Source organism: Rhinopithecus roxellana, chromosome 13, assembly GCF_007565055.1.
Source record: "Rhinopithecus roxellana isolate Shanxi Qingling chromosome 13, ASM756505v1, whole genome shotgun sequence".
Taxonomy (NCBI): domain Eukaryota; kingdom Metazoa; phylum Chordata; class Mammalia; order Primates; family Cercopithecidae; genus Rhinopithecus; species Rhinopithecus roxellana.
In genome coordinates this window covers 85,236,001-85,256,638 of record NC_044561.1, presented here as the reverse complement: position 1 = coordinate 85,256,638, position 20,638 = coordinate 85,236,001, and the positions used below count along the sequence as shown (strand labels likewise).

Below are 20,638 nucleotides of genomic sequence, written 5' to 3'. Positions count from 1 at the left end.
AGCATTTCAAGTAGAAGTATTTTTATTTCAAGGCACCATAAAATGATGATCTCTCTAAGAAATACCTCTCCTTCCATGTGTGAAAATCCTTGGGGGGAAAAAAATCCCATACTGTGCTCTTGGCCATCAGGATCATGGAAAACAAACTTTGGTGAATGCGAGCAACTGCGCCAGACAGGACACAGGTTACAGGGCCTGATGTCACTATGGTAACTGACAACCTTGGAACGGACCCTACTGCTGATGTTTCAAAAGGACACAGACGTGGACTGGTCACTTCTAATTAAGAAGAGCCAGCGGGGTGGGGGACGCTGAAAACCAAAAATCCACGTAGACATACGTGGCAGTGTGAACGTCTGTCCTCCCCTTCCTTCTCCTCACTTCCTCTCCTCCTCCTCACTCAGGCTGGTATTCTCCTGGTGTGCAGACGTCAGCTTGCCCTGCAAAAGGGCTGCCAGTTTTTTAGATGTCTTTTTGAGAAATGAGCTGCCCGGGTGAGCACTGTTCACGTGAAGGTACAGGTCCTCCTGGGTGGGGCCCGTGTAGCCGCAATCCTCGCAGACGTAGAGCTTGTCCCGCCGCTGCTTATAGGCGTACTGCTGCTGCACCCCGTGGATCTTCTTCAGGTGGGACTCCAGAGAGCAGCGCTGGGTGAAGGCTTTATTGCAGACGTTGCATTTATAGGGACGAATGCCTGCAAGGACGAGAGACAGAAACAGCATCGATTGGTCATGGCCAAGCCAGAACCACCCAACTATGAAGCCAGTAAAAGTCATCCTGACCAAGGATTCATGGCAGCATGAGGACAATGGTTACAGCAGGAGACAAAACTGTCTACAAAAAATCATGGCATCCACCTGAGCAAACCTAACACAAACAGATGCCAACATAGGGAAAAAAGCCAAAAACAAACAAACAAACAAAAACCACCAGCTTTAGGGAGGAAGGTTTTTATTCTTCCAACTCGCGTACCTTAATGTTTTCATATTATTGTGAGCAAAGTACACTTTTTTAAAAAAAATTAATTCAGGTCAGGTGCAGTGGCTTACGCCTGTAATCCCAGCACTTTGGGAGGCCAAGGCGGGCAGATCACTTGAGGTCAGGAGTTCGAGACCAGCCTGGCCAACATGGTGAAACCCCGTCTCTACTGAAAATACAAAAAATTAGCCAGGCATGGTGGAGGGCACCTGTAGTCCCAGCAGCTCAGGAGGCTGAGGCAGGAGAATCACTGGAACCCAGGAGGCGGAGGTTGCAGTGAGCTGAGATTGAGCCACTGCACTCTAGCCTGGGCAACAGTGAGACTCCATTAAAAAAAAAAAAATTAATTTGGGTTTTCCCAGAAACAGAGCCTGGGACAAAGATTCCAGTACAAGTAGTTTATTTGAGAGGTGATCCTGGGAATAACCTATAGGGCAACAAAGATGTGAGGCAGGGAGGGGTAGGATCCAGTACAGGGGGAGCTACCCAGTCAGTTACCAGGGTCCAGTCCTGTTGTGCAATGCAGGGAGACAGTGTGGCACACACCTTGGCGTCATCTTGCCCCTCCAGGAGCTGAGGTCAGTCACTGGCTGCCGGCTGCTCCTGGGTGGCTTTGATTCTCCATCCCCAGCACTTCTGCCTGCCTTGTGCAGACACACTGGGCTCCAGCAGGAAACCTCTCCAGCAGAGGTGCAAGGGTGGGCAGTTGCCACTTGGACTGGTGTGCCCAGAAATGGCAGATGCCCAGGCCATTGGCAGGATACTGAGGCATTTGCTGCAGTTATGAAAATCATTTCCAAACAAGATATCATGCTGGCGTTAGAACTGGGCTGACATTAGACCTGCCTTCTAGCTGAGATTTCACAGGTACAATACAGAGCAGGGAGTTCAGCCTCATCAAAGCACTGCTGCTCCTACCTCCATGACTGGTACTCACCCTGATGTGTGTGGCAGAATGTCAGATAAAGAATATAAACATCGACTCTGCGTGTATGCAACAGACTATTTAGACGAGCTCGGACACTGCAGTATTTTACATACTTGCCAGAGCCTCAGAATCACCTGGAGAGCTTTTGAAAATCTTAACTCACTTCTCCTAAGACCAACTCAGTGGGTCTGGGGTAGGAATCAGGAATTTATTTATTTATTTATTTATTTATTTATTTATTTGAGACAGAGTCCGGCTCTGTTGCCCAGGCTGGAGTGCAGTGGCGAGATCTTGGCTCACTGCAAGCTCCACCTCCCAGGTTCACACCATTCTCCTGCCTCAGCCTGCCGAGTAGCTGGGACTACAGGTGCCCGCCACCACTCCCGGCTAATTTTTTGTATTTTTAGTAGAGACGGGGCTTCACCATGTTAGCCAGGATGGTCTCGATCTCCTGACCTCGTGATCCCTCGGCCTCCCAAAGTGCTGGGATTATAGGCGTGAGCCAACGGCCCAGGCCCAGCAATCTATTTTTAACAAACGTCACTGGATATTTCAGCGTTTAACTTGGCTTTCAGAAGCTACCGATTATGGTCTTTAAGATTCTAGTTGTGGTCTTGCCTGAGGTCACGTAAGGTAGTGGCAGGGCAGAGACCTCAAAGCATACCCAGCTCAGTACCCTACACCGGCAAAGGTCACCCCTCGAGCCAGTGGCTGAACAGGAGGCTCACACTCAAAAAGAAGGTTGGGACTTAAAGATGCAACAACAGACACTGGGGACTACCAGAGGGAGGGGCCAAGGGCTGACAGACTCCCCATTGGGTATTATGTGCACTACCTAGGTGACAGGATCATCGGGACCTCAAATCTTAGTGTCATGCAATGTACCCATATAAACAAACCTGCACATGCACCCCCTGAATCTAAAATCAAAGTTGAATTTTTTTTTAAAAGGTTCAGACTGGTATGTGACAGAAGCAAGCACGCTAAGCCGAAATCTCACATGACAGATTCTAGGAAATTCCTGTAGGTCATATCAGCAAGTTTTACTGGGCTTTAAGAAATGAATTGTCTGGGTGCTGCACAGTGACTCACATCTGTGATCCTAGCACTTTGGGAGGCTGAGGTGGGTGGATCACCTGAGGTCAGGAGTTTGAGACCAGCCTGGAAAAACCCCATCTCTACTAAAGATACAGAAATTAGATAGGCATGGTGGCACATGCCTATAATCCCAGCTACTGGGGAGGCTGAGGCAGGAGAATTGCTTGAACCCAGGAGGCAGAGGTTGCAGTCAGTCGAGATTGTGCCACTGCACTCCAGCCTGGGCGACAGAGCGAGACTCCGTCTCCAAAAAAATAAATAAGTAAATAAATAAATAAATAAATAAAATTAAGAAATCACCATAGTAAGGTCTAACTTAGGCTCTCAAAGAGAGGTTATGGCTGTGAAGGAGACACAGTCACAAAAGCATGGAAGCTGAGAGAGGTTGAATATGGTACTGGGGGTGCATGGAGCACAAAGGGGCCACTGCCACAGCCACGAGACGATCTTAGAGCCTAGAGACAGGAGGGATGCCACCTGGAGGAACCCGCAGACCCTGTACAGATTCCTGGACCTGCCTCAGGGACCTCAGGCACTAGGTCAGAGGCTGGGACTAGGAAGCTGCAGTTTTATTTTTAATATTTTGTTTCATTTTTTTTTTTTTTTTGAGACTGAGTCTTGCTCTGTCACTCAGGCTGAAGTGCAGCGGCACGATCTCGGCTCACCACAACCTCTGCTTCCTGAGTTCAAGCAATTCTTCCGCCTCAGCCTCCCGAGTCACTGGGACTACAGGTGTCCACCACCACAGCCGGCTAATTTTTTGTTTTTTTTGAGACAGAGTCTCGCTGTGTCGCCCAAGCTGGAGTGCAGTGGCACGATCTCAGCTCATGCAAGCTCTGCCTCCCAGGTTCATGCCATTTTCCTGCCTCAGCCTCCTGAGTAGCTGGGACTACAGGCGCCCACCACCACGTCTGGCTAATGTTTTGTATTTTTAGTAGAGACAAGGTTTCATCATGTTAGCCAGGATGGTTTCGATCTCCTGACCTGGTGATCCGCCCGCCTCAGCCTCCCAAAGTGCTGGGATTACAGGTGTGAGCCACCGTGCCAGGCACAGCCAACTAATTTTTGTATTTTTAGTAGAGACAGCATTTCACTGTGTTGGCCAGGCTGGTGTCAAACTCCCAACCTCAGGTGATTCACCTGCCTTGGCCTCCCAAAGCACTGGGATTACAGGCGTGAACCACTGTGCCTGGCCCTAACAGTTACCTTTCATTAAAATATAAAAAATAGGCTGGGTGCGGTGGCTCACGCCTGTAATCCCAGCCCTTTGGGAGGCTGAGCTGGGTGGACTGTCTGAGGTCGGGAGTTCAAGATTTGCCTGGCCAACACAGTGAAACCCCGTCTCTATTAAAAATACAAAAATTAGCCTGGTGTGGTGGCCCACATCTGTAATCTCAGCTACCTGGGAGAATGAGGCACGAAAATTGCTTGAACCCAGCACACAGAGATTGCAGTGAGCTGAGATAGTGCCACTGCACTCCAGCCTGGGCAATAGAGCAAGACCCTCTCTCAAAATAAATAAATAAATAAATAAATAAATAAATAAATAAATAAATAAATAAAATAAACAAAATAAATAATAAAAGGTTACTATTAATAGTTGTTTAAATTTAAAAGTAATATATCCCCAGTTTTATGGTGAAAAACAGCAGTAAATTAAAAAAAAAACAAAAAACAGAAAAGATCCCTTTGTCACCCATGCACCTCTCCTTCCCTAGTCCTGATTCTCAAGTTTCTTGTGATCCTTCATGTTTTCTACAAATTATATATACATACATTTTATTTTATTTTATTTTTTGAGAAGGAGGCTCGCTCTGTCTCCCAGGCTGCAGTGCAGTGGTATGATCTCAGCTCACTGCAACCTCCGCCTCCTGGGTTCAAGCGATTCTCCTGCCTCAGCCTCCCGAATAGCTGAGACCACAGGTGCCTGCCACAATGTCCTGCTAACTTTTGTATTTTTTTAGTAGAGACCGGGTTTCACCATGTTGGCCAGGCTGATCTTGAACTCCTGATCTCAGGAGATCCACCTGCCTCAGCCTCCCAAAGTGCTGGGATGACAGGCGTGAGCCACTGCACCCGGCCTACATATATATTTTAAGATTAATAAATATATGTCATCTCTGGGTGTTGCCTGAGCAGGAGAATTTTTTAAAGCTTCCCCAGGAAGCTCTAGTGTGCAGCCAAGTATGAAAACGAGCGTTCTAAATAAATGCACATTCACATTGGCATATGCACGTATGTGTATTTTTCTGAAACATAAACCTGGGATTCTGGAGAGAAGGTCTGGAGGGTGGTGAAAGCTTACACTTGTCATTGCATCCCTGTCTGTACTACTTCCCATCTCCAACCACCTGCCAGTATTAATGATAATAATTTTCATATTAACTGTGGTTCCTTCTGGGCTGTGGAATGACAACGAATCTCCCACCTTTTCTCTTAAATCTATTCTAGGATGGGTGTATGGCTCACGCCTATAATCCCAGCACTTCGGCAGGCCAAGGCAGGAGGAGCTCTTGAGTCCAGGAGTTCGAGACTAGCGTCGCGAACATGGGGAGATCCCCATCTCTACAAAAAACTAAAAAATTAGCTCGGTATGGTGGCATGCCCCTGTGGTCCCAGCTACTCAGGAGGCTAAGGTGGGAGAAATGTCTTGAATCCAGGAGTTCAAGGCTACAGTGAGCCATGATCGTGCCACTGCACTCCAGCCTGGGTGACAGAGTCAGACCCTATCTCAAAAAAAACAAAAAACAAACAAACAAAAAAATCCTCACCAATCAAGGTTAAGAAAGTTTTAAGGCAATATTTAAAAAATCAAAATATTGAATGAGTGAATGAACTCTATTGGTACCAGGAAAGAAAGGTCACATCTTTGGGACTAGTTTTCCACACAGGCAAGGGCTACAGACTTCTCTCCTAAGGAATGCACCCGCTCTAGCTTTCATGTTTGCACTGTAATGCAGACTTGGTGTTTTCCCGGCCTTCGAGGCCCATGCAGCAGTGTGCAGCTGGCTCCCACTATCCAGCAGATCAAGCAGCAAACCTGACTTCAAACCTTCAGCTTGTCAGAGCAGAAATCCACCCAGAGATTAGTTGCTCCTTTCACCAGTTAGTAGACATAACCCGCTGCTGTTTTAAAACATCCAAACTAAAAATATGGGGAAGCTGGCACACTTACATCAGGGTTTAACCTGGATACCACAAACTCCTGGAGGTTCCCATCCTCAAAGGTGATCTGCCCCCTAGGAGAAGCCAGCCAGGCCACCACTCAGCCCCGTGTGCACAGGGCCACATCTCCTTTCTCTCTTCAGTCAACACATCCTTTGAGCATCTTCTATGAGCAGAGTACCCAGTAAGGCCTGGATAGCAAAGGCTAGAAGATTCCAAAGCCCTGCATCATGCAAACAACAGAGATGATGGCAGTGGGGGATTTTTTTCCAGGGAGGGGGTGGAATTAGAGCCTGGCTTGGAAGATGAGTGACTCGCAGGCAGAGATGGAAAGGAGACGTAGGCCCAGAAAGCTCTAGTTACCGCACTTCTGACTTTTGCCAAATGCACTGCTCTGTGCCCCAGCACTTCTGCTTCCCAATTTTCTAGTGTAAACGCCACCATTCACCCCTCATTCATTGGTGCAGGCACTGCCATGCGGCAGCCCCTTGGTGACCCTTTCTAGGTTTGGGAACAAGCACCTCCCTCCCAGAGCACCCCCATTACCCACACACTCAGGGGGACAAAGGTAGCCAGAGAGGAGTCCTGGGCAAGAGGGACTGATGCCAAGGCCCCTCCCACCACTGAGGCTCACCCATCTTGGTGCCCTCACGCAAAGGCCAATCGTGCCTGTGTCTAAAGCAGGACATGGGAACTGAAGAACACCACCCATGCACTAGACATCATTAACCTACACGACTGTGAGTCCAAGGCCACTGAAAAGCCAGGCTGTGGATCTGCTGCTCATTAACTGAAACAGGGGCAGGCTGCTCCAGTCCAAAAGGCCGTTTCCTCACCTTTCACAGGGGTATCATAGCTCTTGATGGCTGCTGTGAGGATTAGCTGAGATACACTAAGTTCTCAATTGGATACAGCTCAACGTAATGCAGATAAGCCTCATTCATAAGCTGGCTGCTGACCAGCCTGGCCAATATGGTGAAACCCCGCCTCTACTAAACAATACAAAAAAAAATTTAGCCGGGCATGGTGGCGGGTGCCTGTAATCCCAGCTACATGGGAGGCCAAGGCAGGAGACTCACTGGAATCCGGGAAGCGAAGGTTACAGTGAGCTGAGATGGCGCCACTGCACTCCAACCTGGGTAACAGAGCAAGACTATCTCAGAAATAAAACAAAACAAAACAAAACCCAAAAAACATAAGCTGGCTGCTGGGCACATGAGTATTTTGCAGATTTGTCTTTAAACTGTACCTATATGTATACTTTTGTATGTGTCGCTTATTTCACAATAAAAGAAAAGGATAATTTTTTAAAATGTGGTTGGTGGAGGAGAGGGGAGACTGCTTTCACCATCTGCCCTTTTGAATTTTGTACCATCAGCCCGTCCTACCTAGTCCAAAAAATATTGTTTATTGGGTTATCAAAAAGGTTTGTTTTCAAATTTTTTACCCTAATAGCAAATCAAGCTTCACGCCATACATCCCCAAAGAAAATTCTTCACTTTGGAACTTTCTAGTTGCTTTCCTTGCTATAGGTCAACTGCTCCTTTACTGAACTTTACCCGAAGGTGAACTTCAGCAAGAAGATTTTTACAGGCATGCTTGTGGGAGTGGACATTTACGGCAGCCTCCTGGGAGGGCAATTTGTCAATGTCCATAAAAAAAATCATAGTGTATCTACCTTTGGCCCAGCAATTCCACATCAGGGAAATTATCCTACAGGAAGACTCACACAGGGAGGCGAAGGATATATAAGATATACTCATGGTAGGATTGCCTGAAATGAAAGAAAGGAAAGAAGAAAGAAAGGAAGGGAGGAAGAAGGGAAGGAAAGGAGAGAGAGAGAGAAAGAGAAAGAAAGGAAAGGAAGGGAAGGGAAGGGAAGGGAAAGGAAAGGGAGAGAGAGAGAAAGAATGAAAAGAAAAGAAAAGAAAAGAAAAAAGAAGGAAGGGAGGGAGGATGGAAGGGAGGAAGGAAGGAAATATGCAAATGGAAGCAAATGTCATCAGTTGGGGAACAGAAAAGCACAGTCCCTCAATATTGGAAATTTTGTCATGATTTCTTTTATTATTATTATTATTATTATTTTGAGATGGAGTCTCACTCTGTTGCCCAGGCTGGAGTGCAGTGGCACCATCTCAGCTCACTGTAGCCTCCACCTCCCGATTTCAAGCAATTCTCCTGCCTCAGCCTCCTGAGTAGCTGGGATTACAGGCGCCCACCACCACGCCCAGCTAATTTTTGTGTTTTTAGTGGAGACAGGGTTTCACCATCCTGGCCAGGCCGGTCTCAAACTCCTGACCTCAAGTGATCACCCCGCCTTGGCCTCCCAAAGTGCTGAGATTACAGGTGTGAGCCACTGCGCCCAGCTCCAAGATACATATTATATGAAAAAAGCAATAAGCATTAAAAAGTTTTGGGAAAAAAATTAAATCGTGGAACTGGGGCTTGGCATGTGAAGGAAGTTCACATTTTTTTCTTTCCTTTTGTCTCCTAATGAACATATTACCTTCTTAGCTAAAAAATAAATTAAGATAAAATACAAATTAAAAATAAAACAATGAGGCGAGGGTTGTGAACTGGACCAGGCAATTCCGCATGACAGCATTCAGGCCACTAGGGGTGGAGGTGACTTGATTCTTTCTTCTCCATCTGCCCCACTCCAAACGTCTCCCAATATGCATTTTTCCCAATCTAGTCAATTCTTCCCTTTGGGCTCCAAACAAAGACACCATTGTTTTCTCTTCTTTAATCAAGATGGGATTTGTGTGCCTTCTCCTCCCTCTGAATGTAGCCCCCGATGGAAGATAAGGACAGAAGGCGCCCTAGAGGGTGGGGCCGGTGCCGCCTCCCCACCTCCCTGACCTCAGAATTGGAATTCCTCGGCTTCACTCTGTGGAACTCAGCAGCTTCCCCAGGAATGGCATGAGCCCTGAACTGCCTCCTTTATTCCAGCCAGCGTTGTTAAGTTATAACCAGTGTGGGTTGATGACCTCCCTGGGCCACATGGCTCCCTGCAAAGCCTTAGCCAGGAGCCCCACGGATGCGTGTGCCCTTCTCACCTGTTTATGGCCCTTTACACGGTCTTCTCTGCAGTTGTTTATATTGTCTGAAATCTTTTACAGAATATGTAGTCATTTTACAAATAAGCAAAATAAAACACTTTCCATAAATGCTGGACTTGCATGATGGGCTTGGCACATCGGGCACTTCCGAAGCAATAGTCTGCATTGTCCGCATGCTCGCTCCTGAGGACTCTGGCACTGCCGGTCTGCAGACCACCCTTTGAGTAGGGAGGGTGTGGACACTCAGTGCAGAGTCTTGTGCTTGCAAGGGCTGGTTATTATTTTTTCCTCTAAAATACAGATCGCCTCCCTCGCCTCCCAAAGCAAATCATTTACTTCAACAGAGAGCCATTCTTAGGAAGCATCCTAGCCTGTTCAACCTAAAACACTGAAATAAACCCAAAAGAATATGCTATAAATACTGTATATATCCTATAAATATAAAGGCCCATGATGTTTTTCACAGGCTATGAACCGAATACATTCATTTCCTGGAAGTTCATGTCCCCTCTCTCTATTTTGAGCTGGTTAGCAGGCAGAATTTCTCATGTTGGCCTCAGTGATCCTGTCAACTTCACTAAAGTACAGCAATTCCCTTAATTATATAGTGGTTGCGCTGCTGGCTTCCCATCCAGACCACTTTTCTGGGTCAGTGCCTGTCCCCAGCTGTTGTGCGGTTTCTGGCTGTCCCCTTCTTTAAGGAATCAGCACTGGGCAAGTGACGTTCCAGATGCTCAGGAGTGTCTGCCTGACCTTACCCAGGGCAGACACAGTCCTCAGCCAACGTCAGACTGAAATGGGGGTAAAAAAAAGTCCCTGGCTCCACCTTGCCTGTAGCAGGTCCACCCTGGAGTCCATTCACACTCCAGATCCCCCCAGGGATGAGGTCAAGGCTGCACTCCAGCTAACAGCAAAACGCATGCTCATCCTCTGCCCTCACAGGACCCTGTTGACAGCCCTCCCTCAATAAACCATTTGATGGGAAGCCGCTTCCAAACCCCACCTAAAACAATTTGGATTGAAAATAGCCACTTGTTTGCTGATAACATTTTCACAAAATATTACAGAGTTTTTCTGCACAGGTCAGTTTCTCTCTTCCAGTCTTCAATAAGACACCACACCATTTAACTAACACTCCCTTCTCCTCTTTCTCTCTCTCTCTCACACATACACACACACACACACACACTCCTCCAATTTACCTTTCTTGGGTGAACTCACAGCCAAAAAAGAAGTCCTAATCTTTTCTTTTATCTACTTGAATATTAATGTAAGACATTTTCAGGTTCTAGTTTCCCTGGATCTTTTTCAAGATGTTTGTGTTTTGAGTCTTTCCTTAGATATCCTGTTTGCTCAGTAGTTGCAGGGGATAGGAAGAGATGGGGGGAGAAGGGGGTGGTGCATATTAACCCTGATTCTCTATCTCACTGTCTTTGCCCACCTCATCAATATTATAGCTACAATTCTCCAACAAAGGGTCCTGGGGTCCCAGATAAGTCTTTAAATTGGCCATGGCCTGGTCTAATTGGACTGCAAACAAACACACCCCTCATTTAACTATCTGTCGTATTTATGTTAAGTGTCTATATCTTTGTTTCTGGCCTAAATACAACATTTACTTATAAGAACCAACAGCAAAAATACAGCACTCACAGCTCAGTCAAAGGCAAGACCAGGGTGCAGTGGCTCATGCCTGTAATCCCAGCATTTTGGAAGGGCGAGACAGGCTGATCATCTGAGGTCAGGAAGTCAAGACCAGCCTGGCCAACATGGTGAAACCCCATCTCTACTAAAAATACAAAAATTAGCCAGGTGTAGTGACATGTACCTATTATCCCAGCTACAGCTACCCGTGAGGCTGAGGCAGGAGAATCGCCGGAACCCAGGAGGCAGAGGCTGCAGTAAGCCGAGATGGGAGCCACTGTACTCCAGCCTGGGCAACAGAGCAAGACTCTGTCTAAAAAAAAAACAAAACAAAGCAAACAAACAAAAACCAAATTCCCACTGAATTCCAGTAAGGTCTTTTGGAGCTGGTGAAGTTTGTTCACATGAACTAAAACATCATCTGAGAAACCCACATTTTTGCACTGTGTACCAACTGTCTCTTTCGGACAGAGCTGAAGAGTTGGCTGGGCAAGCCTGTTCCTCTGAGCTTGCCACCCGCTGATGTGTCAGGAAGCCCTGGCTGCTGTTTCTGGTCTTTTATTACATGGAGACACACCTTCATCAGAAAATAGGTCAGGATGGGGCAAATAGGTCTAAAACATTTCCACAGTTCCATTTGTTCATCACTTTAAGTGTCAAAATTACGACTAAAATTTTTAAATGTTATCTGTAGGTTATCTTAGTGCCATCCAATAGAAATTAAAATGCAAGCTGCTTTATAAGTTAACATTTTGTAGAAGCTGCAAACAAATAGGAAGAAACAGGTGAAATGAATTTTAATGCTATATTTTGTTTAACTCATTATGCCCAAAATACTACCATTTCAATGTAAAATCCACGTTAAAAATTGAGATTTTTGGCCAAGCGCGGTGCCTCACGCCTGTAATCCCAGCACTTTGGGAGGCCGAGGCGGGCAGATCACCTGAGGTCAGGAGTTCGAAACCAGCCTGACCAACATGGAGAAACTCTATCTCTACTAAAAATACAAAATTAGCCAGGCATGGTGGCACATCCCTGTAATCCCAGCTACTCAGGAGGCTGAGGCAGGAGAATCACTTGAACCCAGGAGGCAGAGGTTGCAGTGAGCCGAGGTCGAGTCATTGCACTCCAGCCTTGGCAACAAGAGTAAAACTCCTTCTCAAAAAAGAAAAAAAACAAAAAAAAATCGAGATTTTTACACCTTCTTTTTTTGCATTACAACTTGAAACTTAGTGTCTTTTTTGTGCATACAACACATCTCAATCTGGACCAGCCACTCGTCTGAGACTCAGGAGCCACCCACCGTCAGTGGCCGTCAGACCAGCCAGCGCACCTCTAGGTTTTTCACTCCTAGCTGCCTCCTAAGCCCTAGTCTTTCCCCTAAAGTGATAATTGTGAAGCCCTTTGGGAAAGCGTCAGGTGGAAAGCGTCATTCACTAACTTAAATGATTTTCAGCACCCTCACAGGAGTCACTACAAGAGTAGGAGATGGAGAAAATCTGAGAACCTCAGGTTGGGAGTCCGAGGGGGTACAGGCACCCTCTTTCTTGCTTCCTCTGTGGGCAGAGGACATCTTGGCACCACTGAACTCACACGCTCACAGGCTCCTCTATAACCTACTAAACCCCAGGCCAAGGTGTGCAGTTTGTGCTACTAATAGGTCTGAATTTCCCTTTATCTCACCTTCCTCTAGAAGCAAGCAGGCTTCTAGAAACTGCAACAGGGCAGGCTGGTGAGGCCCCTGCCTCAGGGAGAAGGCTGAGGAAGGCACTGGGAGGCAAAGAGGGCAGAGAAGGAGACCCTACGGAGGAGAAAAGACCATGAACTTCAGGCCAGCCAGTTCTGGTTCTCAGCTCCACCACTGAGGGGTTGTGTGAGCTCCCCGAGCCTCGTTTCCTCATCTGCAAAAGGTGGGGAACAGCAGCACTGACTGCTTGGGGTAGTTTGAGATGAGAGGATAAAGGCTGGGGGCCTGGCATGAAGGACAGTGACCACGTGTGGCTTGCTTCTGTCTGCAGGAGCTGTGGTACTCTCTGAAGGGTCTCCCAGTCTCTGCCGAGCCACCCTCCTCACTTGCTAAATCTTCTGCCTCCCAGGGTGGATGCCCCGTTCATATCCCTTAGCAGACTGCCAGGCGTCTCAGATGGTTCCTGCATCTCTCTGCCTAAGGATGCTCTCCAGGCCTGCAAAGGGCTGGGGTGGGCAGTGGGTGGGGAGAACTGCCTACGAGTCAGGAGGTCCAGGATGGACACCCAAGCAGGAGGGATGGGGGTTGATTGAGCAACCTGGGGTGCATTCTGTATGGTTCTTCAGAGGATCTCCAGCGGGATGGAGCTCCCATTGCCCATAGTGATAACCCACTCATTATCATTGGGTTCTAAGTGGCTGTCTTCCCTCCCGACCTCCCCTCCCTCCTCTACTGTGTTTCCTGGGATCACCTCCCAAATACACTGCTCACATTCAAATCCTTGTGTCAGTGTCTGCTTCTTGGGCAACCCAAACGAAGACACTCCTCATCAGCAACGCCCTTCCTCCTTCTGTCCTGCTGTAGAAAGCTTGCTCATTCTTCAAGGCCCAGCTGAAACACTACCTTTTCTAAGAAGCCTCCCTGACATGCAGTTAGAAACACGGCACCTCCCAGGACTTCCCTTTGGCATGTGCCACTTTTTCTTCTGTCTGGCATATCTGCTGTTTCACTTGTCTCACAGTCAGATGTCTGAGTTATTCCTCGCTGTGTTGGCTGAGAGCTCCATGAGCACGAGGTGAATCCTAGGGCCTGTTACACATCAGGTCCTCAGGAAGCCTCTGCCAACTGTTGCAATTTTACTACTAACAATAGCCAATGTTTACTAAGCACTTACAATGTAAGAAGCACTTTTATGTAATTCTGGCCCCAAAACCTCACAACCACCATTTTAAGTGGCAAGTATGAAAATTATCACAACCATTCTAGAGATGGAAAAACTAAGGTGAAAGATGAATAATTTAGACCAAGTCTCACAGTCAGTTAACTCAGATCAGGAGTTCTTAACTACTATGTGATCGCCTCAACTTGTAAACTCTTCTCTGAGAAGCTGCCAGTCCCTCATATTTCCCTTAGTCTCCAGCAATGGAGGATTAACTCAATCACAGGGGAGGCAACGCCATCAGCTCAGTGTTTACTCCAGCTGACAGTACCAACAGCCAGCCATGCTCCCTGGGCCCCTTGCACTGTGTCCTAGAAGCCGGGGTTGGGGGATTGACCACAGAGTCCACCCAGGCAGGGAATGCCCTCAAGGACATCCTCAGAGACGATGTCCTTGAGACACCCTCCAGGGCCGCCAATGGCCAGCGACTTCAGGAGTGGTCCCGATTTCCTGCCCCCGCGTCAGGAGGAAAGCCCAGCTTTGCTGCTGCTGGATGGGTCCCTTGACAGCCTCGAGACCTTCCCCTAGGCCTCTTATAAGAACCCCCACTGCCCTAGGGATCCTCCACCACTCCCTAAGCATTCTCCTCACCCCCACCCGATGGCCAGCTTAGCCTCACAGAGGTCAAACTTTTACTGATTCGCTGGTGGTAGGAAAAGAAGCCATATAACCAGGCCCAAAGAGCACACTGTGGGATTCCATTCACATCAAGCTCAAAAACAGGCAACAGCAACAAGCTGTTAGAATTTGCAACAGTGGTTTTCCTTGGAAAGAAAGAGGTAGACTGGGAGGGGTAGTGACTTCTAGTGGCTGGAAATACTCTGTTTCTTGGTCTGACTGCTAGTTGCACGAGTGTGTTCACTTTGTAAAACTTTCTAAATTCACTGAGGTCAACACTTAGGATCTGTGCACTTTTCTGGATGTATGTTAAACTGAAATGAAAAGTTCCCTTTAGAAAAAGTTTTTGGCTGGGTGTGGTGGCTCATGCCTGTAATTCCAGCATTTTGGGAGGCCAAGGCAGGTGGATTGCTTGAGCCCAGGAGTTTGAGACCAGCCTGGGCAACATGACGAAATCCCATCTCTACAAAAAGTATAAAATACAAAAAAAAAATTAGTTGGGAGTGGTGGCACGCACCTATAGTCCCAGCTACTAGGGGGGCTGAGGTGGGAGATCAGTTGAGCCCAGGAGTTGGTGGTTGCACTCCAGCCTGGGTGAGAGAGTAAGACGCTATCTCAAAAAAAAAAAAAAAAAAAAAAAAAAAAAAAAAAAAGAAAAGAAAAGAAAAGAAAAGAAAAAGTTTTAAAAAAGGAAAACAGAAAAGAAATATGTTAGGATTCCAGCCACTCTCTAAGGTGGCAGAAACTCTTTCCAGAGCAGGGAGGCAGCTCACGACCAATCCTCTAAGAGCAATCACGCATGAGATGAACTAGAAAATAGGATGCAGAGGCCTAAGAAGGAACCTGTATGAGGGCTGAGTAGCTGGGAGCCCCATCTGGAGGGAGGAAAGTGTCTTCCCATCCCTACCAAAATACCAAGGACTGAAAGGGCTCAAGGACTGCAGATAGTAAACCCTTTTTTTTCCCCCTTGAAACCAGGTCTTGCTCTCTTGTCCAGGCTGGAGTGCAGTGGCACAATCATAGCTCACTGCAGCCTCAAACTCCTATGTTCAAGAGATCCTCCAGCCTCAGTCTTCCAAGTAGCTAGGACTACAGGCATGCACCATCATGTTTGGCTAATTTTAAAATTTTCTTGGGCAGACAGAGTCTTTTGATGTTGCCCAGGCTGGTCTCCAACTCCTGGCCTCAAGCAGTCCTCCCACCTTGGCCTCCCTAAGTGCAAGGATTATGAGAATGAGCCACTGCACCCAGCCTGCAGGTAGCAAATTCTGTAAGTCTGTTGGGAGGGTGGGTGGTAGCCTGGATAGGGTTGAATGGGTTAAGATGGAATGGGATAGGATGAGCTGAAATGGATTGGAGTGAGATGGGCTTGTCTGAGGTGGGCTGTGATAGGACGAGATGGGATAGGACGTGATGGGCTGGGATGGGCTGAGATAGGATGGGGATTTGAAGATAGGACCCACATTGTAAAGGCCTTTACACGAAGCCCATCAAGATGAGAGATGAGGAGTCTGGATTTCGTTCTGTTCAGAGTTGGAGATTTCTTGGGGAAGTCGAGTCCTTAGAATTCTCCTGGAGGGATCACTCTGGCAGAGGTGTGGACAATGGAGCTCAGGCGGGAAAGCATGGAGGCCAGGTGTTTCTAAGATAGAAGCAGTGAGGCCGAGACCAGAGGCCAAGGGCACCCCCAGCACTCTGTGAAGAACTGGAACTGGGGAAAACCTGGATTCCCACTTCCTAAGTCAGGAAACTGAGGCAGGTCCAAGGAGAGGAAGACGATTGCCTGCCAGGCTCCAGTAGGACGCTCGGGTCAGCTCCAAAGGCAATGAGCTCCTTTTTGTCTCTCAGGAGGAACACGATGCTATCCAGAGACAGGCTTATGTCCCAAGAGAGAAGCATAGAATACTCATTGTGGGGCCACAAAACCCACATTCCAGCAGCCAGGACCAAAGGGCTGAGCTATGGCAGGTCCCGTGTGTGCCATGCATCATGATTCTCAGAATACTTCCAGCCAGGGATCCGTTTTGAGCCTCACTGGAACTCACATCAGTATCTCCATTTTGCAGCAGTGACAGGCAGGCTACCACAGGTGGCTCACCTGGCCCAAGGTGACACAGCTGGCAGGTGGCAGAGTCAGGAGGTGAACCCAGAAGGATTGGCCCTAATGCCCCCTCATCTTGTGATCTTTCTTTTTTTTTTTTTTCTTTTTTTGAGACAGAATCTTGCAATGTCACCCAGGCTGGAGTGCAGTGGCATGATCTTGGCTCACTGCAACCTCCGCCTCCCAGGTTCAAGCGATTCTCCTGCTTTAGCCCCCCAAGCAGCTGGGATTACAGCTGCCCACCACCACGCCCAGCTAATTTTTTTTGTATTTTTAGTAGAGACAGGGTTTCACTATGTGGTCAGGCTGGTCTCGAACTCCTAACCTCGTGATCCCCATCTTGTGATCTTTCTAGAAACACAACATTGTTCCACGGTCTCGACCTGCTTCTTTGGTGGGGAAGAAACAGGAGCTCTTGGCCAGAATAACAAAACAGAGAACAAAGCCCGTGCTCCCCACTCACCAGTGTGGGTGCGGACGTGCCTCTTCAGATCGAAGGTGTCGTTGAAGCCCTTGCCGCAGAAGGTGCACAGGTGTCTTTTCACCTGGTTGTGGCACTTGAGGTGACGGTTCAGCATGCGCTGCAGACGGAAGCCCTTGCCACACAGGTCGCAGCTGTGAACCACCGAGTCGCTGCACGTGCCTGTGGTGAACTGGGGGCAGAGAGAGGCCGTGAGGGTCCCCCGGCAGGCAGGCAGGCAGATCCAGTAGGCTCACTCCAGAGACCCACCTCCTGTGTCTTGGGGCTTGCCCTGTCTGCGGCTTCTGCCCCTAAACTTTTCAAGCAGGTTTTGGCTTTGGGAAAGGTGAAATAACAACTGGCGGTTCCTCCCACTTTTTTTTTCTTTTTTTTTTTTGAGATGGAGTCTCACTTCGTTGCCCAGGCTGGAGTACAGTGGCTCGATCTCAGCTCACTGTAACCTCCACCTCTTGGGTTCAAGCAATTCTCTTGCCTCAGCTCTCCAAGTAGCTGGGACTACAGGGGCACATACCACCATGCCTGACTAATTTTTGTATTTTTAGTAGAGACAGGGTTTCACCATGTTGGCCAGGCTGGTCTCAAACTCCTGACCTCAGGTGATCCATCTGCCTCAGCATCCCAAAGTGCTGGGATTACAGGCATGAGCCACCGTGCCCCGGTCAGTTCCTTCCACTTTTAATTCTCCCCTTCTTCCTTAGAACAAACCTCTGACTTCTAGCTGGGCATACTGTCTTATAGCATCCTATAGGCATATGATGGGGTATGGATGTTAGGCCCCTCCAAATGTCGTGTTGAAATGTGATCCCCAGTGTTGGAGGTGGGGCCTAGTGGGAGGTTACAGGGGCAGATCCCTCATGAATGACCTGGTGCCGCCCCGGTAGTAAAGAGTGAGTTCTTACTCTCATCAGTTCATGGGAGAGCTGGCTGCTTAAAAGAGCCTGGCGGCCAGGCGTGGTGTTTCCTGTCTGTAATACCAGCACTTTGGGAGGCTGAGGTGGGTAGATCACCTGAGGTTGGGAATTTGAGATCAACCTGATCAACATAGAGAAACCCCATCCCTACTAAAAATACAAAATTAGCCGGGCGTGGTGGTGCATGCCTGTAATCCCAGCTACTCAGGAAGCTGAGGCAGGAGAATCACTTGAACCCAGGAGGCAGAGGTTGCGGTGAGCCAAGATCACGCCATTGCACTCCAGCCTGTGCAGCAAGAGCGAAACTCCATCTCAAAAAAAAAGAAAAGAGCCTGGCACTTCCTCCTCTCTCTCTTGCTTCCTCCACCATGTGACACACCTATTCCCCTTCCGCCTTCTATGAGTGGAAGCTTCCTGAGGGCCTCACCAGAAGAAGACACAAGCACTATGCTTCTTGTACAGCCTGCAGAACCGTGAGCCATAAACCTCTTCTCTATAAATTAGCCAGTCCCAGGTATTCTTTATGGCAACGCAAAATGGACTAAGACAGCATGGCCATGGACTACCCGGCCAATGAAATAGAAATCTCCTTGAAGGGGAGCAAATGGTGCCCTCTTCCTCCTTCACTCCTTCCTGCTGACTACAGCACCAATAGCCACCTTGGACCATGAGGTGGAAGTGCGTGCTGAGGATGGAGGAGAAGAAAGGAGTCTGGGTCCTGATGATGTTATGGTGCCTGGTATGTTATATTACAGACAGTACCCAAAGAGAGCCACACTCAATTCTGTCCTCCTTGTGTCTGCCTCCTGCTCCATTTACCAAGAGACGGAGACTGTTTTCCCTCCCCTTGAATCTGGGTAGGGCTTATGACCAGTTGGATCAATAGAATGCAATGAAGATGTGTCAGTTCCAGGTTTTAAGAGATCCTGCAGCTTCCACTTCTTCCCTCTTGTAAGCCAGCTGCCACATAAGAAGTCTGAGGCTACCATGCTGTGAGGAAGCCCATACTAGCCATGTGGACAGCCAAAGGCCACATGGGGGAGCACGGAGGAACCAGATATGAATAAAGCCTCACTGGACTCTCCAGCTCAACTCAGGGCTGCCACCAGCTGAATGAGTGGCCTCCGCTAATGCTACTCAGAATAGAACTGCCTAGCAGAGCCATGCCTACGGCTTTTATCTTGACCCACAAAATCATAAACGCATAAAATTATCATTTTGTAAAGTGACTTGGTCAGGACCCCACAACTTTGTTACCAGCAAAACCACAACCAGACCTGGGTCTGGGCTCCCTGCTGACTGCTTTCCACCACCTTCACTACTGCTGAGGAAGAACATAGAATCTACATCTGTGTGATAAAAATGATGTGTTCAATTTTAGTATCTGATTTGGTAACTTTTGAACATGTGACCTGAATGTTACCAAATCAGACCCTTTAGAAGATGGATCCCATTGCTCTGCCAAAATTCATCACTAGCAAGAAGACTGGTCCTTTCCTGGCTCCACACTCTCCCAGCTTCAAATACTCTCCTCTTTCATCCACCCTGGGTATTGCCCTCCCAAGACTCAAGGGAGCTCAGTTGCTCCCTTGCCGACGCAGCCTTCTCCAAATACTGCAGCCCATGACTAAACTGCTCACTGTCCCACGTAAACCAGTGCCTCTCAGACTCCAGCATACCTATGCCTCCCCTGGGGTCTTGTTAAAATGCAAGTCCTGATTCAGGAGGTCTGGTAGGGTCTGATGTGCTGCATTTCTAACCAGAGCCCAGGAGATGCCACTGCAGCTGGTGCACATGCCACACTAGCCCTGAGAAGTCATGCTATATTCCATCTCATTCCCAAGATTCACTATGCACACAGTTCATCTGGTTTTCTCAACTCAACACCTTGAGGATGGTCGGCAAGCTTTCAGTCCCGTTCCTGCCTCCCTATCCCCTGCTCCAAGCCTAGTCTAGGGCCAGTGCACAATCAGTATGTGCTGACCGGCAGCTGGGAGCAGGTGGCAGGATGCAGAGTCTCAAGGGAGGCACAAGACCCCATAACAGGGTATTCCAGTCAGTCTTTTCCACCAGTTCATTTTCCTTTGCTTGGAGCTTAATTTGCCCCAGCTAACACTGAGAAGTCCCTGATCCGTGACAAGCCCTGTGCTTAGAGCTGGAGGCAATACAGTTAGAGATGGTTTAATCCCCAGTCCATAGGAAGCTGCCGAGTCTGGTGGGGGTGCAGGCAAGTCAACAGCCATTGACATCTGAGAGGCCCAGGGGTCCGAGGGGGCACCTACTCTGGACCTGCAGCACCAGGGAAGATGTTTCCAGAGGAAGTGAGCTCCTTAGCCAGGCAAAGATGAGAAGGAAAAGGGGCACACGGCAAAGAACATTCCAGAAGAGGATGGTGGGAAAGAGGGAACTGTGTGTGGTTCAGCATGGCTAGCCTGAGCCTGGGAGAGCAGTTAATGAAGAGAGCAGTGGTAGCTGAGAAGAGCAAGACCCCCTTAGGAGTCCACTTCGAGGGCCCTACTGGAGCTGGAATGTAGTCAAAGGGCAAGAGGGAGCCATTGGAAGACAAAGGGGGACCATCACAGGGGCTGAGTTCGATGACCCAGTTGAGTCCTGGATCCTCATCAACTGCCTCACTCCCCAGAACCGCAGCTGCCCACCTCTGCCCAAGGCTTTCCTATCACCCAGGCAGATCACGTTCTCCTCCTTGTCCGACAGACCTCATCTGCTCACAGCCACCCTTGGAGGG

General features: G+C 48.3%; 1 protein-coding gene across 1 annotated transcript in view; it reads right to left on the bottom strand.

Moving 5' to 3' along the window:
- OVOL2 (ovo like zinc finger 2) overlaps positions 1–20,638 on the bottom strand; it is a 34,340-nt gene continuing 13,702 nt past the window's right edge. The window contains exons 3-4 of the mRNA XM_010381486.1: positions 16,964–17,153; positions 1–694 (exon numbers count right to left, since the gene is read on the bottom strand). Of these exons, the coding sequence (XP_010379788.1) occupies positions 378–694; positions 16,964–17,153 (507 nt within the window). The 3' untranslated portion in view covers positions 1–377. The remainder of the gene's footprint in view (positions 695–16,963; positions 17,154–20,638) is intronic.